The sequence below is a fragment of the Tetrao urogallus genome (assembly GCF_951394365.1).
Source record: "Tetrao urogallus genome assembly, chromosome: 13".
Taxonomy (NCBI): Eukaryota; Metazoa; Chordata; class Aves; order Galliformes; family Phasianidae; genus Tetrao; species Tetrao urogallus.
Genome location: NC_136826.1, coordinates 13,366,508 through 13,394,076, shown reverse-complemented (window position 1 = coordinate 13,394,076; position 27,569 = coordinate 13,366,508). Strand labels below are relative to the sequence as shown.

The following is a 27,569-nucleotide window of genomic DNA, read 5'->3' as shown; positions in this document are numbered from 1 at the left end:
TCAAAACTTTTTCCCATCACCTCTGCTAAAAGCACAGGGAGGAAGCTATGCAAGGACAACAACGGAAGGCAAAAAGAAGGGGAAAATGGAGACAAGTTAGCTGTCCTTTCTTAATTTGATGATTATATCTAGAACATGTTTCTAATATGTTCCCAATGAAGTGACATTTTATTGGAAGGCAATATCAGGCTATTAAGCATTTGCTTTAGCTTCACCTTTCCTTTAAAATAAAATTGACCAATTCATCCAGAAACTCACTCTTACAAAGTTCAATTTCTAAAGATAGCTTTACATGCAATCTGTGCGTACAGCTACTGTGATCTTTATTAGAAATTGACTGAGAAGGTGTTCATAAGGAGAACATCCAAGCAGCGATCCCAAACCATGTACATTTTAACCCAGCTGAGAGGAAAAAAATACAAAAACAAATATTAAAATGCAAAGAAGGATTTATGAACTGAATTTATTTTTTTTATCTACCAGTCAGACTGAGTTGAAACATGAATAACCAATTCAACACTGAAATGGTATTCAAATATTTGACTCCAATCCCCTACTGCTTCTAAATTCACTCTGAAGTCAAGATTATTAATTCCTCCTGACAGAAAATCAAGATTTAATGATCATCTAATAGCCCTTAGGAATTACTACGTAAACTTAGATGATAATTCAAACAAAATAAAATGATTTTATAAGTAAAGAAAAATATAATGCAGAATGCTTATTTATGCATTTTCTTTGCAGCAGTAGCCATTTTTTTTTAGAAAATTAAGAGTGAAGGAATGTTTGCTAAGCACAGTTAATGTGTAAGTGAAAAGGGGACCTTTATTTCCTGTGGACATTTTTACACTCTGCTTAGATGAAACAGAGGAACAGCATACCTTGAAAAGTGCCCATAGTAAGAAAATATATGCAAGAATTTTAACTCCGTGATTTTGCAGCAATAGCAGCGCTTACTTAAGGACAGCATCAATTTTAAGATCAAGCTGTCAACTCACTGAGCCACATTGTTTAAATAACGTGCTTTGCAAAATTCTGCAGAGAAGCTGACTTCAACTTACTAAAACTGATATGCTATGACTTTTAGGTAATTTTTTAAGCTTTCAGATCATGACTGCAGGGAAGTAACATTAAAACTAAAAGCAGTGGAAAAATGGAGAGACAAATTTATAGCCTGTGCATCAATTTCTTCTGCCTCAGAGTTTCTTTGTTGGCAGAAACACTTTACAGCTTTTTGCTCTTCTCCATCAATCACCTCTCTGCTCATATACACATCATCCTGAGATGTCCAGAACCAACAAAGTAGGAATTCCACATTTCAAAAGTCATTAATATTTTATGAAAAACATTAAATTATGAAATCTATTATTTCTAGAATGTCTGTGACTAACCTGCAGTCTACTCTGTTGACAGCACTGTATGTGTGAGAAAACACATGCAAAAGTAGGGGTGTCTGTACCTACGTACACACAAGCACACCTTCACACCTCTAATATTTTTGTTCTGCCAGACATCATCTAATTGATTTTTAAAAGTTGATGTTACATATAAATCACTATTAAATGATGCTGAAGTGTCTTTTTTTTTTCCTTCAGACTGTACGCATACACTTTGTTTCTAATGGCAAATTATATTTGACATTTAATTTAAAAGCAGGTTACCCTAGACCTCTACTACAACAACACTGGTAAAGGAGTGAAACTTTCCATGGAATAAAACCAATTTTTTTTTTCATTTTAAGATAATTTTAGTCATAAGTAATTGAAAACAATTTAGAATTCATTACTTTTGGTGGTTAATTACAGAACAGTTCAAAAAGATGATCTAATAAAAAGTAGTAATTTTCTCTGCAACATGGTAACAGAATAAATAACATATAATGCAGAACTTGCATTACATTAGAAATATTAAATGTATACCAACATGCAATCCAGTCTTGTTGCCTCAGCATTATACCTACCAGCACATTCTAGCTATTTATTACAAAAACAGAATTACATGGCCAAACGTACGGAACTTGGAAAAAGCTATTCTTATATTGTGCACCTTCCCCTTAATTGGTCACAAATGCAAAATGATTTTATCCAATTATGACTATGCAATTAGTCCAGAAGTCTTCTTAAGTAGAAATTAATACACTTCCTAACTGCATTGCTTAAGAATGCAGCTGAGCCAAAGCTTCACCTGTATTCTGTATTTTCCATCTCTTTTTCTTCACTAAGAAAAAGAAAGGCGTATATTTAACCAAAATATAATATCTGATTCAGAAAGATCATGAAAATTCTTTTGCAGTCATTGGGTCCAATCCACCTCCAGCTATTTTGCTGCAAAAGAATCCATGACTTCAGTCCCCTTTCACAAAGGGCACAGAAGATAAATGAACTCTTTGTCCATGTTCCTGAAAACCAGAAGTGTGAATTAACCTAAAAATTTCTCCATCAGTCCCCAAAGCCTGCATCCCGTCTCTCCACAGCTTCATAGATAGGAAGGTTATCAGTAGGTACACAGTTGATACAATTAAAGCCTTGGGAACGTTTGTTTTGTCTGAAGATCTTTAGAATAATTTAAGTAGATTTACGTTAGCTGAGTGGGAAGAACTGTCAAATACAGGCCATGTAAGAAATTTGCTATTCTGAAGCATACAACTAATTTTCAATTGCCAGCATTGCACCTGAAGTTAAACGTTCTATTTTGATAACGTTTTACTTTAGCCTATCATATGGAGTTTCCTAATAATTTCAATTCTGTAGGGCACAGAAAATTTTTAACTCAGGATATCATCTTCTCAAGGACATGTGTCCCTGCATAAAGATTGGAGTCTCTGTGTATACTCTAAAGAATTGTTTCATGATATATTGTACCTGACAGTACTTAGCAAGAATGTCACGTATCACAAATATTGGTGAATAAAGCACAGTGCAAAGACTGCGAATGTCAGTATAATATTTGAGGTATCACAACAGTAACACACAGGATCTGAAGCATTTGCAGAGACACTGTCACGATACCACGCCTACTGTACAGCAGTGCTTTCAAGATAAGTTTATTAGGATGTCTTTAAATACTTAGTTTTATAAACCATAAATACCACATTGCTGTCTATTTTCATTTGTACATCATCTACTGAAGAGATGGAAAATTCAATATGCCCGTGGGTTTTGTAATGTTAAGTCACCTTGACTGTACTACTACATCCCTGCTTAAAGCTGGAAGCAGCCGCTGTTTGACATAACAGCAAAAACACCAAAATTGTCTCTCACACTCATTTCCACCTCTTTTCCCCTGAAAGCCCCAAACACTCACTGTTGGTCATACTTAATATTCATTTTTTTGTTCATAATATTTCTTTACGATGATTCTGTGAGGAATTGGAAGACTTCAGACCACATAAGATTTTGCATGAAAACGTTAACTAATGTATTTCAGCTTACTCATTTTCAGGTTATACTTCTAAAATCAACATTACCTTAAAAACAAATTTCTGCCCTTTACGTAATATGTATTAGATAGGAATAAAATGATACATACCATGAAACCACTACTAATTGCACTTGCTTCTATGGAAGCCACTTCCAAACTGAAGTTTGAAACTTCCAAACTGAAGTCTGCCGTTTTAAAATTATATTAAGATGCAAATATTTTCATCCTCAGCAAAGAAGCTCCCCACTCTCATGGTTGAAAACATTATTCAGATAAAAATAAATTGCAACATTCTCAGATTATAAAATAATTACAATTTATCCTTTTCTGTCAATGCATGAGAATCGGGTAAATGAGGATGAAGCATTCTAACCAACAGGCAAGACAGATCATCATAAGAGCAAAATTTACAAGTGAGAAACAAAGTTTATAAACTGATAAACCAAAATTATGTAATACCTTTCTCACTCAAATTATTTTGACATCTTGAAATGTTTTTGCATGCAGAATCAGTCTGATGTCCACTTAGGGTGAACATAAAATTTCATTGTGGCGTAAAAGATTTGTGCCAGCATAAGAATTTTTATGCACTTACAAGTGCTTCCATGGACATATATATGTAATATTATGGTATGCAGGTATAACTCTCATTTTCTGCACAGCAGAAGTGACTTTTAAGTCCTGCATATTCCCACCACACAGCATCAAGATGAAGCAAGAGATAAAATAGATATCATTTTTCAAATGATGAAAGTGTATTGACCCTCATTGTAGAAGAGTTTTTATCTTTCACACGTAATTTGCAATGCAGGTTGACTATAGCATGTTCTTAAACATAATACTCTTGGTCTTGGAACATTTTACTTGGAAATTTGCTACATCCAAATACTGCCTGAGGTACTCCTACACACAACGTGAAATGAAGGATTTCTCCACAAGTCCTTCTGAGAACTGCTAGAATTAGAGCAAGGGACACTGACAAACATGACAAGGATCATCTGTACTGTAAATCAGCAAATGAGAATCACACACTGAGAAGTACATATATTTCTGATGGAAGCATATGGATCAGTAAGGGAGGATAGTTCTGTTTGCATCTTGAGGATGTATAAAAAAGTTTCTGCCTTAATTTATGCTGTTTGAAAGGCCTGAACTACTTTTCAAAACTTTATCCTTCAAAGGCATTCTTAATATTCAAAAAGACCCTGCTAATTAACTCCTAAAACTACCTCAATTCTAACCTGCTTCTCCTGCTCCTTAGAAAAGTTTTAATTACACAGATTAAGCACTGGGATTCCAGCTGTCACCTTCCAATAGCTTTCTTCCTTTTAAAATAAGGTGCTTTTGTGCTGATCTCTCCTCTGCTTTGAGAAGAGCTTTGGACAGGTTGTTTTTATGGTTTAGAAATTCCATGTGACTACTAAAAACGATGTGACAGTATGGAAAGCACATTTAACCAGTTACAGAACACTTTCTTCTGAAATGCTATGACAGCTGGCCATCAGAGAAGGTTTTACCCAATACAGCCAATTATTTGGATACTTAAGTGATACAGACTCTAATGTAAGGACTCACTTTCAGCTGAAGGATGGATTGGATGACCTCCACAGAGGTTGCTTCCAGAGCAGACTTTTGTTTGATCCTAAGAGCATATGCATCAGATCACAAAATACTGCCATTGCAGTTCTACCCCCACTTTCTGTATTAACGTTCAGTGGAAAAGAGTCAAAAGGAAATTGTTTCATAGGATCAGAGGACTTTTATCAATGCTTCACAACCACCACTGCTGTATGAATAAAGTAGGCAATACAATGGGAGAAACTCCACAAAAGTGTCAGTGGAAAAAAATCGTTCTGACTTTTCCCAGTGCTCAGGGCTTCCTGGGTCAGGCCATGGGACAGGATCTGCATAAGCATATATCTGCATATAAATATACATAATGCAATAGTTGCTACAATATTCCTCTTACAGACACAGTTTTTTAGCCAGGATGCTGAACACCAGCTCTATTTCCTGTGGTCCCAACACAAGGTGCAGGTGATGGTATCAGTAGATGTGCCTGAGTAGTAGGTACATGCAATTAGTGAAGGAATGATACTTACCAACTGATAATAATTAGAATAAAGGTGACTACAATTTACTACAAATTACTGGGCAGGAAAACACTATTAATACAGCAGTTCACATGAAATTTGAAGTAAATATCTTCTAAGAAAAATCAGATTACTATATTTTAATCAAGATCTATTTATATTTCCAACAACAGCTCTTTCTGATTTACAGCTCTGATAAACCAATGATATTCTGTATGCTCAGGAAATAACTAAATTTTTCCTACGTGTACAAAAGAGAATTCACACATTCTGAAGTATCATAAAATTCATCTGGATTTCAGATCCTGGCTAACTCAACACTGATGTATAACTGTTCCACTTAGTTCAATCCAGGTACTGTCCTATGCAGCTCAGTATGCTCCCTGCCATCACCTCCTGGCTGTCTGTATGAATTTCTTGTAACTAAAACAGAGATCTTCATTTCTCACTTGTCCCACCTTCCTTGTGACACAATTTCTAGCTCCTTCCACACCCCACCACCAGGCAACACAACAATGCAGCTTTCACTAAGACCTCTAAGAGAAGTCTTCTGCCAAGATTGACAGAAGAACAATTCCTGCAGACAACAAGGCAGAAATGTTACAACTGTCAGTAACAGACTGCTTGTACCTAAGCTGCATATTTACCTCCAAGAGATAATTGGAAGTGATGATTTGCTACTGTTTTATTATGTATATTACCTAAAAATGAAACAGAACACCATAAAAAGTTACTGTGTGCATCATTTCTCTATACAGAATCTCTTGCTTACTGTTAACATGCATTTAGTTCTCCAAAAACAACTTTTCAATAGCTTCACAAACAAAGAAAAGCTTTCCTTTTTTTCTTTGAACTGAAGGGTTTGAAAACAGGGCGTGACTTGTGTACAAAAATTTAGTGATAAAATCCACATCTTTATGAAGGCTTGGAAACAATACTGTTCCATGTATATACCTAAAGACTTTCAAATTTTAAGAGAAAGACACTGGCTATAGGATTTAAACACACAAACCTATGAACACATTCAAAATACTATGTTCCATGGACATGTTACAACAAAAATTCAATCTCACATGGTTAAGAATGCAGTAACTAATCATCTCTATACTATGAATTCACTTCATCAAGTCTTTAAACCAATTTTAACCTCTGCCAAAACCTAGATGTTCTTAAAATAAGAGCTGCACTGCTATGAATAAACAAAAACTGAATATGCGTACTTGATTCTACCACTATGTGGTTTCCTAGCAGGTATTACAACATTTATTAAAATGCATCATATAAAAATGGCATAGCCAAAGCTTCAGACTAATTACAAGTCATGGCTCATTTGTGCAGTGATACCAACTACAGGCCCCTGGTTCCTGCTGAACACAACCTTACACTGCCTCACAAAACATCATCCTCCTCCTTTAATCAACAACATCAACTTTAATCAAGAACATCAACTACAGATGTTCACAAGACAGGTTGAGGAGAAGCAAAGCAATAAGCTTTCCTGAGCTAGAGCTTTTTCTTCTTTGTCAGAAAACATGCAAAGACCATTGGGAAAGATGTAAAGGGAAATATATCCAGGAAAAGAAGAAAAAAATGACTGAGGATGAGAAGTAATATTTATATGTGGATTGGATCAGCATACTTACTCTCTCCCTACTATCTAATTCAAACTTTTTTTTGCATACGTCTTCACTGTTAAATTTTATTTACTTCTTTGTTGTATATAAAAGATTAAGGCTGAATACAAAGAGTTCAGCAAAGTTGACAGACCACATTTATTTTTGCAAGTAAATAAGCATTCCTCAAAAGACAACTTGTTTTGGTTACAATTTCCTGTTTTGATAGCTCACATCTTTAATCTGGCTTTGTTTGGTTCTTTAAATCAATGGCAGGGTACACAGTTGAGCTACAGTTGCGATTAAGAGGTCAAACATTGAATCCAGTAGTTTTTTTTTTTTTTTTTTTTTTTTCTAAATCTACTTCTTTCCTCAACTAGCAGTTCAGTGTCTTAAGTTATTCATAATCAGCAGGGGGCTATGAGTGAACACTACACCCTAGTCAAAATACAGAGACAAGCTTCATTATCATCTATTGATTGAAGTAAGCAAACTCAATGGGAGCTCAGATAATCCAAACACATAAATATTGCCTTTTGAATTCAATAATTGTCTTCTTTCCTTTCTTCTGAATCATCAATTCCTCTTTGAAAACCTTCAAAAAAATAAGTTGCTTTTCACCCCCCACCCCCCCTTAATTTACTTTTTGGGGGAACCTCTTTTGTTCTTACACACACACACAAAAAAACCAGCAAAAAGGTACTCCCACAGATAGAGTCCGTTAAAAATCAGATTATTTCCACAGCATTCTCCTATTATTCACCTGCCAGTAAAATATGTACACTCATTGTCTCTGCTTGAATGCCTATTTTTATCTGACTGAGGCTATATGGTCATTTTTGTATTTATTACTGAGTTGTTTTTTTCTCCTTCTTCTAAAGCATGTTTTTCTGTTCTCAAAAACTGGGCCACATGCCTCTGAGGAGAAAGTAGTGCATTATTTCATTCCCACCTTTTCTTCTTTTTTGGCATCTCTGAGGCCTGCTATGCCCAGAAGTGCTTCCACTCAAGCTGGACCATCAAATCAATTATCACAGCAGTCTGCTTTCTAAATATGAATGGCAATGAATGACAACAGGCAAGGCGAACTTTCAGCTTTGATTTGTCATTGCTAATGTAAATTTTTTTGTTTTGTTTTATAGATGTTTGTTACAATGGTAATTTGACCAACTCTTCCCCCTGCTGTCTGCAACTGCACTGTGTAGATCTTGAGATGAAAAGCCTCACCTCTGCTAAGTCAAAGACACAAAGAAGGAAAAATAGGGGATAGGGAGCCATTACGAATACAGAGATCCCTCTTTCTGCTACCATCTTACTAAAATCATTAACCATCAATGAAAAAAATGCACCATAAAATTCTTTTACCTGTTTTCGTTTCTAAGAGTCCACAATTTCATGATGCAGTTGTTTTGAACTGTTATTCCACCATTTAACATCAGATCTCCGTACTCAGTAACAAGCTTTTTTTATTTCAGTTAGAGTTAGCATGGCCTCGTGACAGTACTAAAAGATTAATTACTGTATAAAAAGCATGCACATTTAAGATCTAAAGTACAAGACAATGTGAGAAATTAGAAAATTATGTCTTACCCCTTACTTAGTATTTCGCTATCAGTCACAGTTTGAAATTGTTAGTTTCTCCAAAGATTCACTATTATCTCCATAAAAGAATTAAACTATGAAACAAAGATTAAAAATATTTTTTGTTTTTTTCATTCATTAACAAAGCTCGTTCAAGAAAATTCTATGAAAAGCATAAATTATGTTTGGAGAATGGATTATATACTAAGGAAGTGGATTTTAGACAGCAACTGGGACACATTCAGAGTAGTTTGAAGTGAATTCACCTGAACGTTTTCTTTATTGCCAGAATTTATAATCTGATAACCACTATGGGAAAGATTGCATTGCCTATTCTAGGGGAAAACAATTTCAGCCAAAGATGTACTAATTCATTTCAGAAGTCATAGACACAAATGAAACTCAAACTTTTACTTAAGTTCTTCCAAAAAATGTTTGCATTACAAATCAACACTAATGTTCTCAAAAAAGGGAGGTTTAATGGTACCACCTAGTGGCATCCATGGACCATGAGTCCATCATATGGATGAGTCCTAGGAAAGCATTCTAAAAGCTTTTGCTGAATCTTAGAACTATTCACGATTTCTTCTGAGCCCTGGTTTTACATACCTTTATTACTTCAGGGCTGAAGAAGATGAAGGCAATCATTTTGTTTGTTTTTCCTTCCTTCCTTCATGAATACTTTCATGGTATTCAAACCTTATGCAAAACAGACTATAACCGATTCCAAAAATAGGGATTTCATTTCTCTTCTATGGCTGTAGAACAAGTTCATTCTGAATAAGAACTTTCCATGTGCCAGTTGTGAATTATGCTTCATAAGATAAATAACTAGTCAAGAGTGAAGAGATGAGCTGCTTTGGAGCACATCCTCAGGCCTGATGGGCTGACTACCTGTCAGACAATGTTGAAAGTAGGATTATGTCTGAAAAGGTTGACATACCACAGATTTCTCTCTCTAAATCAAACACTTACTGTTTAGTTAAACTCAGTAAACTTGAAGTAATTAGATCATCAATACAGTAAATTTGTATGAATACTTTTTACAAGGCTAAACCAAGAATCTGTATTACACACTTTTAATTTGAAATATATTTCAAGCTATTGTATTTTTTCCAGAATTTTGGACTAAAAAAAAAAAAGCAAAAGCAGCCTTAATTCTAATTGCTTGAGACCAAATATAAAACAGACTACATTAAAAAAAAGCTAACAAAAAAGATAAAGAAACAAAAATTTTATTGCACTAGAGTGGAGAATGGAAATCAAAGCCCTATGTACATCTTACTCTCACATTTTTTTATATCAAGTACTGAACTGATAAAAAATATCATGCAGATATTCAAGTATACAAGAGAAATTTGGGGAAAAAACTAAAATCATGAAAGCTAAAACTTTAGGAGAATCAGACAATCTTTTAAAAACAAAACCCGTTCACAGTGACATAAAACCTTGTTTTGTTGAAATACAGCATAGACAAGAAAATGCAGAAAATGGAAAAAAAAACAACAGAAATGTTCTGAACTTTCTAACCACAGGGAAGTTGTTACAACTGTCTTGGGACTTTTCTGACTATCCTTTCTTCATTGTTACTGACTTGTGAAACAGGAACTCTAAGAGCAGCACAGAATACAACAGTTGAGGTGCGGATGCTTTCTGTTAAGCAGAGAAAGCTCCAAGATTGCACTTGATACAAAAAAATGTCATGGGAAATATTTGTCCAATTTAAGAGTTCCACATCTCTAAAGACTAACAAATTACTATTTGTTTATTTCTAAGAGTACAGACAAGAATAGAAAGAGTATACAGTCTCCAGGCATCTTTCAGAAAAAAACATTTTCAAGATAAAGACAATCTCATTTCTCCTATCACAAACAACAATGCTTAAGCAAAGTGTTGTTAGGAGCATAAAGGTCACTCCAGAGCAGAAGCATCATAACTTGCACGCACACTGTGAAGATAAGGATGTATTTATATATATTGCCTGACAACAATTACTTGTCTTTCAAGTACCTAGTTCTACTGTTTATTATCACTTCAGATCACATCACCTCAAAACCTACATCAATACATCCACCAAAGTTGTGAGCTGCATTTTAGGTAAGTGTACCAGAGAGCTTTTAGTATTTCAGCTTCTCATACAATCTTCTACAAAATGTCAGCTGTTAGTTATATTTTGGGGGAAAGTTTGAAAAATGAAAACAAAAACACCCCCAAAAACCAACAATGTCAGATCAGATTGCCCGTAGACTGCAATTAATTTACTGTATTTAGTTTGCAGTTTAGAAATAGGTGAAATCCTGACCTCACTTATTTGATTACAAAATCAGTGACAATTTGCAACTAATTTGAATAGTTTTGTTTCTGTGTTAAGTGCACACTGTTACTGGAACTGCAATTTTTTTTCTTGTTTTCAGACTGCACAAAGTAAGATTACATTTTTTTGGTTACCAGCAGAAGTCTGATGACTTAGGGAAAGATCTCTGTATCTTATAATCTTTATTATCACTGTATTTTATAACTAGAATAATCACCATAAATGGTGAATTGATGTTTTACCATGGGCATTGTCTCATGAGCCACCGATGATATCAATGTATTTCAAAGATCCCCAAGACAAAACAAGAAGAAAATTCAGTATAAATACTTGAGGAAGATCAGTTCCTGAAGAAACATTGTCAATTTGATTTTCTTTGAATCTATTATGTTATTTTAGAAATCTGTTCATTTCAAATACAGAGAGACCTGCACAATAATTAGACATTCTCCCTACTTCAGTATGATGTACTTTTTGTTCTAACCTAATTTTGTAGGAAAAGATACAGAAAGGCAGAAAATCCACTCCAGTAACATATTCATGAAGTTATAGGCACACAGACATTATTATACAATTTTATACACCAACATGTTTAAACAGAATCATTTTCAACAAGATAAGAAATCCCTAATGCATTAAAAGAAAATGTATTAAAAAAAATAGAGAAATCACACACACATGGAAAGCAAAAAGATCATAGCTCCAACTTCAGAAATACCAGCATCTTTTATTTTTCTTAGGCATTCATCTAGAATACATTGCACAGTATGCACACGGTATTTAAATTACAACTAATGTTTAAGGTCCTCTTCTTCGGCAGTATAGTATTAAAAGGACTAAGCAAAACCAACTCTTCCAAGGTTTGTGTCTTTTTTGTTTGTGTTTTAAATAGTATACCACTCATTTTAAGACTTCAAATTGAATTTCCTCAAAATATGTTTCTATTATAATTATCTTGCACCTATTTTCTACTCATCATTAAAAGTAACTTCAATCTACTGGTAGCACCCTTTACTCCTTTACAAGAGTATTCAACCTGAAGCAATCCAGCAGAACATTTTTACTGATTAACCAGCACTGATAGTTTTTAGGATGCAAAACTAATTCCTCAACTACATATTTTACCAACTAAACAACTCAGCAAAAAAACACTGCAACAATAATATGCAATCATCACAGGAAGCACCTATGCTAGTTTCAGAACTGTAATGGAGACAATGACACTGTTTAAAATATTGTCTGACTCCATAAGAAATGCACTACCCTCATGCTAGTCACAAAATGAAAGCAAGATATTGAATTTGTCGTAAACTTAAAAATATAAATCTTGCCAGAGAAGGATAAGCTCTTTCAGCACCAGTGCTGGTGTATGCTAGTTTATGCAAACTACAGAAATACACCATTTGTTTACTCATCCACTAGATGATAGATGGGGGAAGTGTCTGCCTCTCAAAAGAGCTTTTAGATTGTTTTTAAATAGAGAGAATACAACGAACACAGAGTAATACCAGCATTACTACCACTATTCCTCTTTTTATTCTGTTACTTGCTTGACTTTTAAACAAAATATTGGAAGAGAATGAATTCACTAAACTTCTATGCATTTAAAATGTTGAGAAACTATCATAAATGGAAAAGAAAAGAATATGGTTTGGGGCAAAAAATACTTCAGAAGTACTCTAAGTCCATGAACAAGTTACTGGAAAAAAAGCATTAAGACAAAGATGCCACAGTATGTTTAAGTCAGCTCTTTTTTAAATTAAAAAAAATAAATAAATCAGGGACTCAAATGGAAATAAATGAAGAGAACATAAGAGAGTAGTAAGAATAAATCTAAATCTCTTCAATTACACTGTCAGGTCCACATGAAGTGTTCCCCACCCTGTATTCTTGGTAGATCTTTCCCAGCACTTCTAGAAAGTTCATCTAGACTGATTCTCCAGCAGGGACTGTTACCCTGTACCTGAGTATCTGTTGCTGGACATTCTGGCATAGATTCTCAAATTAACATGTCTAAAAAAATTAAAAAAAAAAAAAACAAAACAAAACCCAACAACAACAAAAAAGTGAAAAGAGCCATGGCAATGAGATTCTAGCTTCACACATAGGGACATATTTCCTAACTACACATCTCTGCCTACTACGTTACCACAGCATTAACCAAACACTTATTTTTGGTATGCTGACCCACGTGTGTAATTTTCTCCTGATTGTGCAACAATGATTTTAACATTTCTGTGCTTTGTTCTGTTCCACTATGGTCAGTAGGATAGAATACTGGTTTTGCATAAAGTAAGCTACTTAAAAGTAAACCATTACAGTTGTCAGCCACTATAAATAAACTATGATGGTCTCTGTGCTGTAGTTACAGGTCTGTCAAATTCTAAAATATGTGCCTATAACAGGATGGAAAAGACAATTCTCTATCTTCAAAATAACCATTCTGAAGTAGATATATGTCAGTTTAATTAACCTGCTGTAAAGTCATACATCGCAACAATGATTTTCACCTCTTTCCTTTATATTCATTATTTATATATATTAAAATAATAAAGCCAGTGTGCATTACTTTACTAATGCTACAGTAGAAAAAATTGTCAAATATTCCAGTGTCCAAATGCAAATTAAGCTAGCTTTGCATGTAGTTATTTCACTCATTAGTACTCATGCTGTTGGCAAATGAGCACACAAGTATTCTTTCTCTGTGTGTAAAAGTAGTTTCTCTAATGTCAGGTACCACTCTAGGTGCTATAATTAATGGTCTTTTTTGTGTGTGTCCTCTCCTTTGCATACGTAACTTCTAGACTGGAACCTGCATGCTTCCAGATCCCATCAGTAAATTTATACAATAGCTTCAATCAGGTTCTTGTATGGGACTAACATTTATAGTCTCCTTTTAGATATTCCCAAAAAATTTCACGTAATACTTTTGGCCACTTGAAAAAACTTACAGTTGCCCAGAACACGAAAATGGATTATCTAGGCCTTTTCCTCACATAAAGTTCCCCTAGGTCCATCAAGTATCTCAGCCAGACCCCACTACAATACAAACTGACACAATGCAAAATCACACATCCACTAAACAAAGCAACTGTGTTTCAAAAGAGAAATAAAAGGTACTATTAAGTAGCTCTGCCCAGTATAGTGTCAGAGGTGTCTCTGCTTCCAGGGGTTAGTCATCTTGTTGGCTTTCTCAGCTTCTGTAGATTTTGTACAGTCTCTGGGAATTTTCTTGGTCACCACTGGGTAACAGATTTCTCCCCAAGCCAAAACACAGAGGTAACATCTCTTACATAAATATTTCTCAAGATACAGATAAAAATATATTTTGATTGAGGAATTCCTTCAGTTTGAGAGCAAAAGCATGCTCTGAATTAAGAATGATAGTGAAACAGTAGCAGAATTCATTTATGGCTATAAGCAAATTAGGAACTTCCTTTTCACAATATCAGGCATATACCAAATATTTTATTCCAAATTATACAATCTTTGCTATCTAAGAAAGCAGCCAAATTTGCTTCTACATCTCCATAAAAAATATAAAAAGAAATAAGCCAACACAGATCTAAACCAAGCTGATTTATAAAATAGAAATATGTATTCAATGTAAGTATTTGAGTCTATAACAAATAATAAATTTTCAACTATGATTTAAGTTTGTTTGTTTGTTTTTAACTCTAAGACATTTTGAATTAAGAACTGGAAAACAGTCTATAGATGTCTAAAAACTACATGTAACTAACATACTATAAGGGAAAAGAGAAAACTCAGCAGTTATTCAACTCTTTCTCAAAAACAAACTTGCAAGATGCAATAATTGTTCAGAGTACATTTAGGGTACATTACCTTCCTCAAGAAAGAAATTCTACTTTATTGTAATTTGACCTTAATGACTACACCCAGTACATCCTCCAATGAAATTGGAACATCTAAGACTACTGCTTGAAAATGATGATCAGCTACGGGCCCAAAATCTCACTGTAAGAAATTAATATTTTTCACAGCATCGCCCACAATTAATTTTACTTCTGTTTTTAAATATCAGGACAAACATGCAGTTCTAAATGACATTTCTAACACACCAGGAACTTGTTATATTTTAGAGCTTATTCTTACCTGAAGATTGAGCTACAAACTTAAAAATCAACAATCACAAAGGTGAAGTCTGCTGAGTTTTCACACTGGCTCAATGGTTTTCTATGAGAACCGTTTGCAAGCTGTTCTGAAACAGCTTTTGTCCACTCAGTTTGTAACTAAGAAAGCATCTTACCTCGTGGTACACGCTTCCTGCGATCTCTGAATGCAGCTCCTGACTGCAAGGCCTCGAGGAGACTATCCATCACTCCAGTCTCATCACCTTCTGAGAATAGGAGAAAAATATTAATCTCAATATAATTGAAATAAAATTGTTAAAAAAAAAAAAAAAAGAAAGAAAAATGGTGTCACTTCTATGTAACATTTCCAAATAACAGACACATGCTTTAACGTAATGGATGCTGTCAGTCCTTTAGTTATCACTACCTAGCTTGTGTATGATGCTTTATTAATCAAAATTTATACCAATCCTACTTCTCTTTAAACTTAAAGAGGCATTATCTTATGCATTATTGATGACATCTTCAGCTGCTGGTAAACGACTGCTGTTTCACTGCTAAAATACTTGTAAGACTTCCCTGAAGTAGAAACAGGTCACTTTCCTGATTTACACAATGTACATGGAAAACGTGATGAAACTGAATGCCATAAGGTTACACGTTGTAGTACTGCACATTTTTGTGTTGCCTTCTATTTTTATGATGCACTGAATCCTTATAATATGCAAGAATACATATGCCCCATACTACATGGATACACATAATAAACAACAAAGATGAAAAAGACATGCAAGGAAAGGAGGAGTTGCACTTAAAAAGCAGAACTCTCTTCTACTAAATCACTTTATGTATCATTGTTGTTTTATGCATGCCTATCACTGCCACTCCCTCCAAGCTTACAGGGTGCTTTTGAAGCCCTAGACTTCATGGAGTATTGTGAAAAGTTGGGCAGAAAGATTTTTTTTTTTTTAAATGCATTTAAGTCTCCCTTAGCATTTCAGAAATAGAGGTCAAAGAACCACAATTTAGCAATATGATTGATGAATGTTTTTTTTTCCTGTTCACATCTGTATTACAACCCAAAACTAAAATATTGATTACACCCAGCAGATAGGTGGGCATTTTGTTCATGTCTCCCAGACTTCAAGCTAACAGAGATTTGACAATCACAAGGTGAGAAGCTCATTACTTTATGCAAAAGACTTGCATTACAGTAAAACACTTCTGACTTGCACAAAGTGTAGGAGGTTAAATGTAAATTCAGGCTCTCAAGTGTTTAAGTTTAAAAGCAGTATATTAATGCAAAAGGTATTCTCTCTAGTTCTGTTACATTTAGATTTATTAGACTAAACCTAGACCTGATATAAGAGCACACAAATTCTAAATGATTACCTGGTTCCAACTTCTACATTATGATCAACAGTATAATTACTCAGTAAATTTAAATTATATATCAATGTAATTTAAACCACTACATATAATATGCCACACTCAAAGTTATCTTCAATGTCAGATGCAAGGAAGCAGAGCAAGAGTAGCAACCAGAAGACTGAAATACCAGGTTTAATTTCATTTCTTCCAAAACCCTTAAAAAAAAAAAAAAAAAAAAGCTTATGCAAAATGAATAAGTAAATTAGCTTCTCTTGGTTCACACTCAACCATAGAACCAAAGCTCATCTAAAGCACACACCATAATTATCTTTGTGTGCCTTATGTTACAGATGTTCATTTATTGATATATTGTTGGTTCTGCATTAAATTTATTTTCTGAATGAAAGATCTGTGAACACTTTGACCAAACCAACATACTCCAAGTTGGTCTGAAAAATTTAATGAACAGTAAATATGATTGCAATACATACATAATTAGTTCATAGGATAACAGAATCATAGGATGACTTTGAGTTGGAAGGAACTTTAAAGATCATTTAGTTCATTAGAATATTTTATGTGTAGAAAAATAACAGTAACATTCAACTTTTTTTATGAAAGTTGGCAGAATTTATTTAAAAAGATCCTTCAATACTTCATAGATGTTTATGCAGCCTTCCACATTTTCTGCTGAGTGTGTCATTCTACCTGCTAATTACCGCAACTGCTAAAAAACGCCTTATTTTTGGAATATCAAATATACAATTCAAAGAGACATGAACTAAGAAAGCTCTGAAACACACTGTTGAGATTTTTAACTCCTCACACAGTATTTTAGTTCTGATCTCACTGTCACATCTCAATCAAAGCTGTGGAGTGATTAACTGGAAACTGGACAAGGTATTGCATTTTTAGTCAGCCTTCATTAAAATTCTTATATAAGAGGATTCAACAGAAGTTTCAGACTTGATCCATAATTCTTGCCAAGATACTTCACATATTACCAGTTATCACTTTTACTTTTTTTTTTTTTTTTAATACTTCCTATAGTAATTTGCAATCCTTCACCAGCTCCTAGACCCATTTTCTATTTCAACAGAGTTCCTCTGAAACAGAGAAACCACTTCAGCTTGGTGATGAAGACAAAGCATTTCCATTGCTACCACTGCTAGTCTCTTTTGTAATATGATCCTTAAGATAAGTTTACTGTCATTTTGGCCAATATTATGCTTCTTTACTGTCTCCTGACAATTCTTAACTAAACCTCCAAAAGAGATCGTGACATGCGTATCTGCCACAATTAAATGCAAAGTATCATTAAAGTTCACAAAAATATACAGATAAGTGATCATTCTTTTGTTAGCCTGAGAAGCAATAAAAGCTCCAGCTGAGCCAGAACAACAGGACGTTTTGGTTTTGAACTGCTGCTAAAATATCATATTTTAAAAGTGAAATTTGTTTTGTCTATTGCAACCCATTAAGTTTTTAAAATTGCTCTTGCAATTAAGAGTGCTACAGACTGATCATGATAGAAAACGTGGCAGTGCTCTGCTGAGAGACTACGAACCATGAGTGACAACTGCACACAAAATCAGAGCTCTTATACAAGAATGGGACTTTACATAAGAATGGGAATTACGTATTTAAACTCGATTGCCTTTGCTTCAGTAGATGTTCTTGGACTTCCTGTTGTGGGACAATTATTTAAGTGACTTGACTAACTCTAGAGAACAGACTATAGAAAGCACTCAACTTGCAATCATAACAGATCTCAGTCCCTGCATCTGAAACATGGCTCACCCTCCTGCCTATTTGATTACTTAGTTCACATTCATGGCAACTACTCTGAAGTGAAAAACTTCAAGATGTTCTTGTTTCTCAAAAGTATCCTTTGATTTGTTCACACTGACTAGGTGAAGATTACTAGGGGGATGCCCACATATTTTACTTTTTTTCTATCACGTTTTGGCCCTTATTAAGAGGGTCTTGTTAAATACCATGTTAGGTAATGCATACTGCCTACCTATCTTCTTTCCCAGGTGGTTTCAAAATTATACTTCTAATTAAATTTTGCCAATGTACTGATTTGAATTTTACTATTTCTAATGAGCATTTCAACAGCAGAACCACCAAAATGATTCACTGCTCTTTTACAAGTCAAATGTAAGTTCTGTACAAACTTTGAAACAAGAGTTTTCACTCAGAATTACTATCAGAATTCTGAATTGCAAGATATTCACTTAAAAAGGTCAATTTTCAGCATCTTTTGGCAACTGTGTCTGGTGTTTTCATATATTTGCATTTTATTCTTTTGCTATAATCATTCTGCAATCATTTTGTAAGCATAATAAGTATCTTCAGGAAGCAGTCTTCCTGAGCATTTTCCACTGTAATACAATCACATGGCTGTTATTTACTTTTTAATTAAAAGGAGAGCAATTTAGGACAGTATTGACTGATAAATGAGCCTATATCTCACGTCAGTTTACACAAGTCAAATTCTCACTTACATACCAATTAAACTTATTTATAATAATCTGACCTCAGGCTTACGTAAAGTTAATAGAGTGGGAAAAATGTACTTTGTTGTAGTGTCAAGTTAATAACAAATGGTTTTGACAAGCACACACTTTTATTTTCAGAAAAAGTTGTAATGGTCAAAGTCTATCTGAGCAGGAATACATTTAATTGAAATGCATCAGCAGTATTCCCTTGGATTCATTCTGAATAGACTTTCGCCCCTTAGTAAAGGATGATTTTCACAAGCACACACACACAAAAAGGCTTCAGAGTGTTTTGGCTAAATCACTGATAGGAAGACATTGCCTTTATATGGGCAAGAGTAGCAACCAGAAGACTGAAATACCAGTAGCTACAAAACATATAAGAAAGAGGGCCAAATGATACCTAAAACAATTAAAAATATCTACAACTAAATATCTACAACTAAATCACATGGCTGTTTAAAAGGTTACAGTATAAGTAACTTTTAATTGAAATAATTAGCAGATACACAAGACAAAGCACACACTCCTCAGTTCTTTTATAATCAGAAAATCCCTCTAAAAAATGGTGAGCAAAACTCAAGTTATCAGAATGAAACCAGTCTTGGGATTACGTCTGGAGAGAGACAGATTTCTTACATGTTCTTGTCCATTTTTTTGTGTTTAGTTTTCCAGCTATTTTAATTTAAATTAATTGTGATCTCCTTCAATTAATATGTAAAATACTCTAATATCTACTACTCTTCCAACTAATCTTGTACTCATCAGTATCACAAAAATTTTTAGATTTCATGGCCAGGACAAGAAATGACCAACGTTGGTCACAAATTCGTTTTGGAATGACCATAACAAAAGGAAATACTGAACAAATGTACCACTCTGTAACAAAATATTCACCTAAACATTGAACAGCTAAACAATGGACAGGACATAATTGCCCATCATAGTGCCTTTAGAGAAAAATTCACAAAAGCTACCCTAAACTCAAGACACCACGCTGTCTAAACCAACTCATTTGTATGGATATTCATCCCTATTAATACCAAATCCACTGACTTCAACTGAAGAAGCAACTGTCATTAGAACTGAATTCAAAAAAGATAATAGCTTTTAGAGAGGTTTAATGTTTATCTTTGATTAACTAAGAACCCAATTAACATTTCTGTATCCATTACTATGACTAGAAGAAATAATATATGTCCATATCACTAAGTTTTCTTGAAGCAAAGATAAAATGGATACATGCTGGATAAGTTGTTCATTTTATTTTGGAAGGCATATGCACAATTTGTCACCTACCAGTCTGTTTTGGGTTTTGTATAAAATACCTATATTTAGATACATGCATCTTTTAAGATGTAGAATCACTTTAGCTTGTATAATGTTGTCCAGTGTAAATCACTTTGAAGCTTATATGCAGCTGAGAGATTTTCTATAATTTTACGTTTCTCTTTATTGATTTTGGAATGTTTAGCAGGATGTGCAGCAATCAGTTGGCATGGCATTTATAAGGCACCTCAATTAGACTAGGTACTCCACAAAGCAGAAAGCACTAGAGCTAGCTGAGCAACTTGGTCTTTGCAGTGTTGTCAATTTTTAAGCTAGGAATTACACAGGACAGTTCTTGATCCTGGCCACACTGCAGTTATCCGCTCTCTCACACCAAGAAAAAGAAAAACAATTCATTTTGATCTGGATGGTTCAGGGGCCACAAGAAAAAAAAGCTGCATCTGCATTACAAGCTAAGAGCAAGAGAGTGCTTATGGAACTATACCACAAGAGGCTGGAAAATACAGAAAACGTAATAGTCTGACCTGAAATACATTTTTTTTTTTATAATTCTTGAACAAACAGCTGAAGAAATGAACTGATACACAGTTAGCTTAAAACACCCTTTGGGTGAAAATCACCTCGTCAAAATGACAGCTTGAGAGGACATCTGCCTCCTTCCTCTAAGTCTTTTGTATCACATTTGCTTAGGGAAATTTGTGATTATTTAAGCAGGAATGAGGATACAGACATAGGTATATCAAGGAAAATTAAATAATTGATAAAAAATTAACAGTATCAATATCCTGGAAACTAATGGAGAGAGCGCTATCATCCCATTCCACCCCTCCTAGCATGGAAATAGAGATGTAATATGCAAGCCAGATATTTCCATATACCTCTTATTAAATATTGGAAAAAAAACAACCCTATTTTATAAGTATTAAAATAACTATGTCACCAAAGTATTAGTAAGTTAAATGATAGTTTCCATGCCTTTGGTAACAATTTATTCATGTATCTGCTGTTTCAATAATGAAGAACTAGAACAAAATTAAGCTTCAGTTTTACGTATTGATAAAAAAGGATTTTAATGATGAAAAGCAACACATACTATCAGCATCCCAAGGCATCTATGTTGCTATTAAGCAGTCTATTCCTCACCTCCTAAAAATTAACAGATGTAGTCAGATGTGATCTCACTTACTGAGCTTAAGAAACTTAAAAAGGTGTAGCCTTGATCAGTTTGCCACAGCCCCTAAACACAGACCAATTAACTGACAACACTGTCCAGGTAGGCTCCTCATTCTTTTCAACAGCTAGTAAAATATACTAGCATACAGTATCTTCAGTGGTAGTTAAAACTAATCGCTCTCAAAGAATCAAATGCCTTCAAGTATTGGTAGAGGAAAGAGAGATCAAAGTATTTTTAGGATTTTCTCATCTCTTGGTACCACATCTACAACATCAATGTTTCTACAACAGATGTCTGTACAGGCCACCTTCACTAGAGTCAGAGACACAACTTGGTGGAAATCTGCAAACGACAACTATCAGGGCCTCCTCATTGCTCCTGCTTTCTTGTTATTTTTTTTCTTTGCAGCCTCACATAAAATACAATTTCCTCACGGCTCACAAGCTCAACACTTTGCATTTTTATCATGCTGAAATGCCACTCTCTACTTAGTCACTGAGCTCAATCAGATTTTCTAGCTCATAACAGGACTGTTGGGAGAACATCCATTGTAACACAGACCCTTCAAGCTTGAAAAGAAATATGTTAATTGCCACAATATCTTGATTATAAAGATGTTTACAGAATGAGATTAACAACAAAGCAAGTAAGATACTACTTCTTCGAAAGAAATCCATATGAAAAAAATCAATTAACCGCAACAAAGGAAAACAAGCCAATAATTCACAGTAAAATGGCTCGAAAGGAACATTACACATTAAATGACAAATGGTAGAACCATAAGAGCAGGTAGGCCAAAATAAAACACAGTTTTTACTGAAAAAGTTAACCTTTCTTTCCTGCTTACAAAACAGACAGCAAGTATTTTTCCTACTGACCTGGAACAGTCTTCAGTTTTTTACTCCCGTTTTTTTTTTTTTTTTTTCCTTTTAACAAACTGCTATACTAAAAATGATGCCTTACCTTTGTTCATATCAAGCAGCCGCTGCTTCTTTTTCTGTCTCTCCAGCCTCTCTTGCTCAGCCTTTTCTCTTGCCAATTTGGCTCTCTTCATTTTTTCTTCCAGTTCTCTTCTTTTGTTGTTTTCTTTTAACGCCTCCTGCATTAAATAAAATGAACAAAGGATTCTAAATTCCAAGGAAGACTACACAAAATAGCAAAAATAGCCTTGCTCATACAGGTTTTCTATTCATGTCCTGTATGCGAAAAAATAAAAACTAAGAATTCCAAGCATGGTCAGAAATCTTCAAGAGAACACGATTTACCACACTATTTATACATATTAACATTATTATATAATCAAAAGTATAAAAAATGAAATAGCTTTGCATTTTGGGCGAATGAAAAGTTGCAGAACTGGTTTGGTTTTAAGTCTCATTTAAATCAGTATCTTCATTTTCAGAGGAGTGAAGATGCCACTTCAAGGGTTCACTGTGATACAGTACCATACAGAGCTATTTAATAAGGGATACTGCTTTGCAGAGATGGTGGAAAACACAATTACCACTGATATTAATCTACACATGCACATGAAAACTGGATTAAGAACTGTATTTGTTGTACCTAACGTATCTCTGTGTTTCAGTAGAATGCAGATATTGGATATCAGTAACAAAAATATGGAGTTCCCACACTTTCATTTAGCTTTTATTTGGCATACCTTCATCATCGTCTATCCCTACTTTTTCCAAAGTCTTGAGTTTTATTGGAATTCCTATTATGCAGAACAACACATTACAAGTTATGTTATTTTTGAGTTATTTTTGAGTATTCAGTGCCAGAGGCACCATCTCTGTGTAGGTTCACAGGATAAATTACCTGATCACTAAATGGCAGCAATCAGCTTAATACTGGAAAAATAATTCTGTAATTTACCTTGCTCTTAAAGGAAAAAAATCACCATTTTTGTTACTGCAATGAAGCTTAACAGTGACAAAGCATTAACAGGTTTGATAAGTATTTACTAAACATCTATATTTATATTTTTAAGAGCAAAAACTCAGACTAACATCACAAAGAAGCCAGCCAGAATTAAAAGTTTTTCCAACAGCTTTGGGAAAGGCCTCAAACAGTATTAATCAAGATACTGCCTTTTAAAAAGATTTAATGGCATGGAAAACCCCAAATCATTGACAAGTGAAGCTCAAAAAAATGTTTTTTTTTTGCTCTAGATCATTCAAGATCCTCTGTTCTTCTCTTGATGCAGAAGAGCATGCAGTTTGAGAGGCTTCCCCCTGACTCCCAGCACAAAGTTTGATGTTCCCCCTTGTGTTTATTAGGATTCACTGAAATAAGGCTCTGTTACCCAGCACAGCCAGTTTACAACTTGGTTTCCTTATGAAGCAAATGAAATATTAATGCATCTCATACTCTGTACATATCTTAAGTTTTGACAGACAAACAGATCTTTGCACACCAACATGGTTGTAAATAGACTCTCAAAGGTAAATTATTAAAAACGAGAAGAAAGAAAACAAACTGTAATGCAGATATTGCCTAGGATGTTAAAGATGCGGTTGGCTACAAAGCAGTCATGCACTGCTAATGAAGGCTGTCTGTGATCCCTCAGGCCTTCCCTAAATTTCCTTTGCACTAGCGAAACATGTGATCTGAAGTTCCAAGAAATAAATAACAAACACACAGAACTTTCTTCATCATTACTCCATGAACTCAGATTAACTGGCAGTTCATCTATAAAAGCAGAGCTAAGACACAGCAGTTTGCTCAATGACACACTGAATTTCCTGATTGAGCAGGTATAAAACAACAACAAAAAAAAAACTGCTCAGGATACTGCCCTATGTTTTGTGCACCACAACCATTATATCTGACATGAAACATCTTTGGGATGCTGTCACTGCAGATCAAGATCGCTCAGGACCAAGGCCAGTATTTGCAGGACCACAGCACTTGCTCAAAGACAGCCCTCAGCTGTGGGACCCTGTCACAGTGACACAGCATGCCTGGGAAGAAGGATAAAGCTGAGGTACATGAGAGGCACTGCCTCAAGCACAGTCACCTGCCTGGCTTACTACACTTTACATAGCACACAAATTAAGGTATGTAAATGTGCATATCACCTTATGTTGCTCATTAAATACAGCCCACTTGTTCGCAGCTGCTACCTATCATCAGGGCTTTTAGGCTTGTCTGTGCCAGCAAGATGGGCATCAGGCAGCTCTTTACAAGATACGTGAGGGTTTGGGGAGGGTGCAATCAATATTTCTTCATCATTACAATGTCTTCTTGCACCCTACTGGTACTATCACAGAGATGCACTTTCTCATCTTCAGTTCTTTTCTTGAGGCTTCTCTTACCTTCTACTTCAAATTCCATTTTGACAGAATAATCCAACTCTACTAGCTTGCTTTGTATTTTTCTAAAATTGATAAGCACATATAAACTTGAGGAAATAAACTGCTTTACCACAACATCAGCAAGCTAACTGAAGATGCAGTAACAGTGATCAATCAAATCATAATTAAGACAAATGAGTAGGTTCAAATTACCAAATTGATAGCTTAATATGAGATATGAGCAAGCAGAACAATGAACCTGAAACGAGATGAAGTGCCCTTGTGAAAACTGTAAGAGCTCAGATTCCTACGAGTCCAACACTCAAAGACAGCTTTTTAGCTACAGTGATAAGCACAGATGTAAGCATCTGCAAATAAAAGCATCTTCTGTGAAAGGGTCTCTTTTAGATTTAAAATCTTGCCACAGGGAGTAAGTCTATCGTTTACAAGAGCTCAACATCTGGGTTAGATTCACAATTTAGGTACAGTGATACTCAAAATCCCAAACTATGCTTGCTTTCCAGAGTAGAAGGAAGATTTAAAATCCTCATTTAAATTTTATAAGCTTCCAAGATAATGCCTAGGAATAATGAGATGACTCAATTAGACTTACTGCAATCAGTACTAACTGGACAGTCAGCTTAAAATTTTCAAATGCAAGAAGCTAAAAAACCCTATTTTAACCCTATTTTCAAGATCTAGAAAGCCTAACTTCAGTTTTTAAGACCATGTTTTTCCCATATTACTTCAGAAAAACATATTTAACAAAAGGCTTTGCTGCCATGAAATATGACAGTTGTTGCTTTTTCTCCAACCACAAAGCTGTAACACCACCAAACAAACAAATCTGCCTTGCCAGAAACAAGTTTCAATTCCATCTGTATTGTCTAATTGGCAACTACAACAGCCTACACTTGCCTGTCTTCAAGTGCTTCCAAAGGCAGAGCACTATAACTCAGTTTTTATTATTATCTTTTATGATGTCACCTTTCCCTTAAATATTATATAAAAGGTGGCCAATTACGTAACAGCATTAACAGCCTGTTAATAAAGTCAATGTGAATTGACTTGACTTTATGTGAATGCTTCTGTTTCCAATTCCATTACTTAAAAACTTTTCTGGCCTACATCCATTTTCTGATTTATCATGTTAAAAAAAACACAAAAATATTCTCCTAAGCACAGAGTGGGTGTGCTTTCAGAGAAGAAATTAGAGACTTCATAAAAAGTTTTCTTTTCTTTTTTGGCTGTGCTTTTTTTGTTTTATTTTTTATCATCTTTAGAAAGGGGCAGCAAGAGCTTGCTAATATGGACAGCGTTTCAGTTTTGATACTGCCTCCTGGGATACTTTGCTAGAGAAAATACTTATTGTTGATCATTCTTTATTTTTCCATAGCTTTCTTCTAGCTAGAAGAAAGAAGCTGTCTTTCAGACCACATTAAGAAACTGCTATTTCTTAAGCAGAAGGGAGAAGGTGTATTCCCAGACAAACAATCAGGGAGAACAAAAATATACATCCGTTCTTTAAAGCCACTTCTGAATTACACACAGTTGGTGTGAAACCTGACAATTCAGCTTGATTTTATGTAGTCTCTAAGAATAGAGCATATGATTAGATATTAATCTATGTGTTGCATATTCATTGATTTATATTCTGATAGCCAATGTCTCACTGTATTTAGGAAAACACATGAAAAAAGTTGAAGGAAAAAAAAAGGACCTGCATCATACAGCTTAACAGTTGCTTTGAAGCAAACAATTACTACAAAGAAAAGGGCTTACATGGACATTTATAGTCTAGTTGCTGAGTCTATTGTGATGAAAAATATTTTATTTCTGATGGCAACATAACAGATGTTTTGTTTCCTGCCTGCTATGGAGTTTAAATCTTACAGAACCTTGACAGTCCACAATACTTGTGGCCCAATAAAAAGTGTCAGCTTACTGATCATTCAGCATGTTATAACATCTTTTGGGGAGTTCTGTTTTCTGGATCTTTTATCTCAGGTTTACCATAAAATATTTCAGCTACACACTAATCATTTGTGAATCAATAGACACTACTGATAAAAAAGGGCCGTTTATTTCAAAACTCTTAGAAGGAGCCATCTCTCATACTGCTAACTGATCAGTTGTTCTTATCTACTTTCCTGATAATACAATACAACCCTTTATCCCCATGTACATTTATAACATAATAAAAAGGCTTCCTTATTCAAAGAGGTGCATCTGTACAAATGCCTTCTGGGAGAGAGAAGTAGTCACATTCCACTAGATAGCAAAAATATCATTTCAGTGGAGGAAGAGGCGTTACCGTATTTCATAATATATATACTTATAAATGCCTAGTTTTCCTTTCTTAAATTTTACCTCCCCAAATTTTACTCTGCTGCTTAAAATTTACCTTTAGGACTAAGTGCACTAAAAGGGGAATCCACTGGGAAAAACTTGAAAGACTTAACTGTTACTTAAGGGAAACAAAATTTTTTCATCCAATGTTGAAATCTGTATTTCATACACCTTCCATAAAGCACATGACCTGATTAAAAGGGAGTTTATGTGCATTTTTAAATGCAAGCATGACAGATTTGGTGAATATTTTTAAATACTCTAGCAACAAAAGAAACAAACATTCAGAAAGTGACATACATATTTCAGATCATTTGATATGAAGATTTTGAGACAACAAATTAAAACGAAGAACTGAAATAGAAAAGAACAGGCATCTTGCTTCAGGAATCTGATTAATCATTATCTGTTAAGAGCCTGAAAACTATACTGAACCAAATGTATCAGGCTGCAATTGTCCCAAGGTTATG

At 34.5% G+C, this 27,569-nt stretch overlaps 1 protein-coding gene across 1 annotated transcript in view; it reads right to left on the bottom strand.

The window, feature by feature from the left end:
* Nucleotides 1-27,569, bottom strand: part of DIAPH2 (diaphanous related formin 2) — a gene marked incomplete at both ends in the record, with an annotated part of 142,713 nt that overhangs the window by 14,429 nt on the left and 100,715 nt on the right. The window contains 2 exons of the mRNA XM_079541832.1: nt 15,292-15,381; nt 22,418-22,553. Of these exons, the coding sequence (XP_079397958.1) occupies nt 15,292-15,381; nt 22,418-22,553 (226 nt within the window). The remainder of the gene's footprint in view (nt 1-15,291; nt 15,382-22,417; nt 22,554-27,569) is intronic.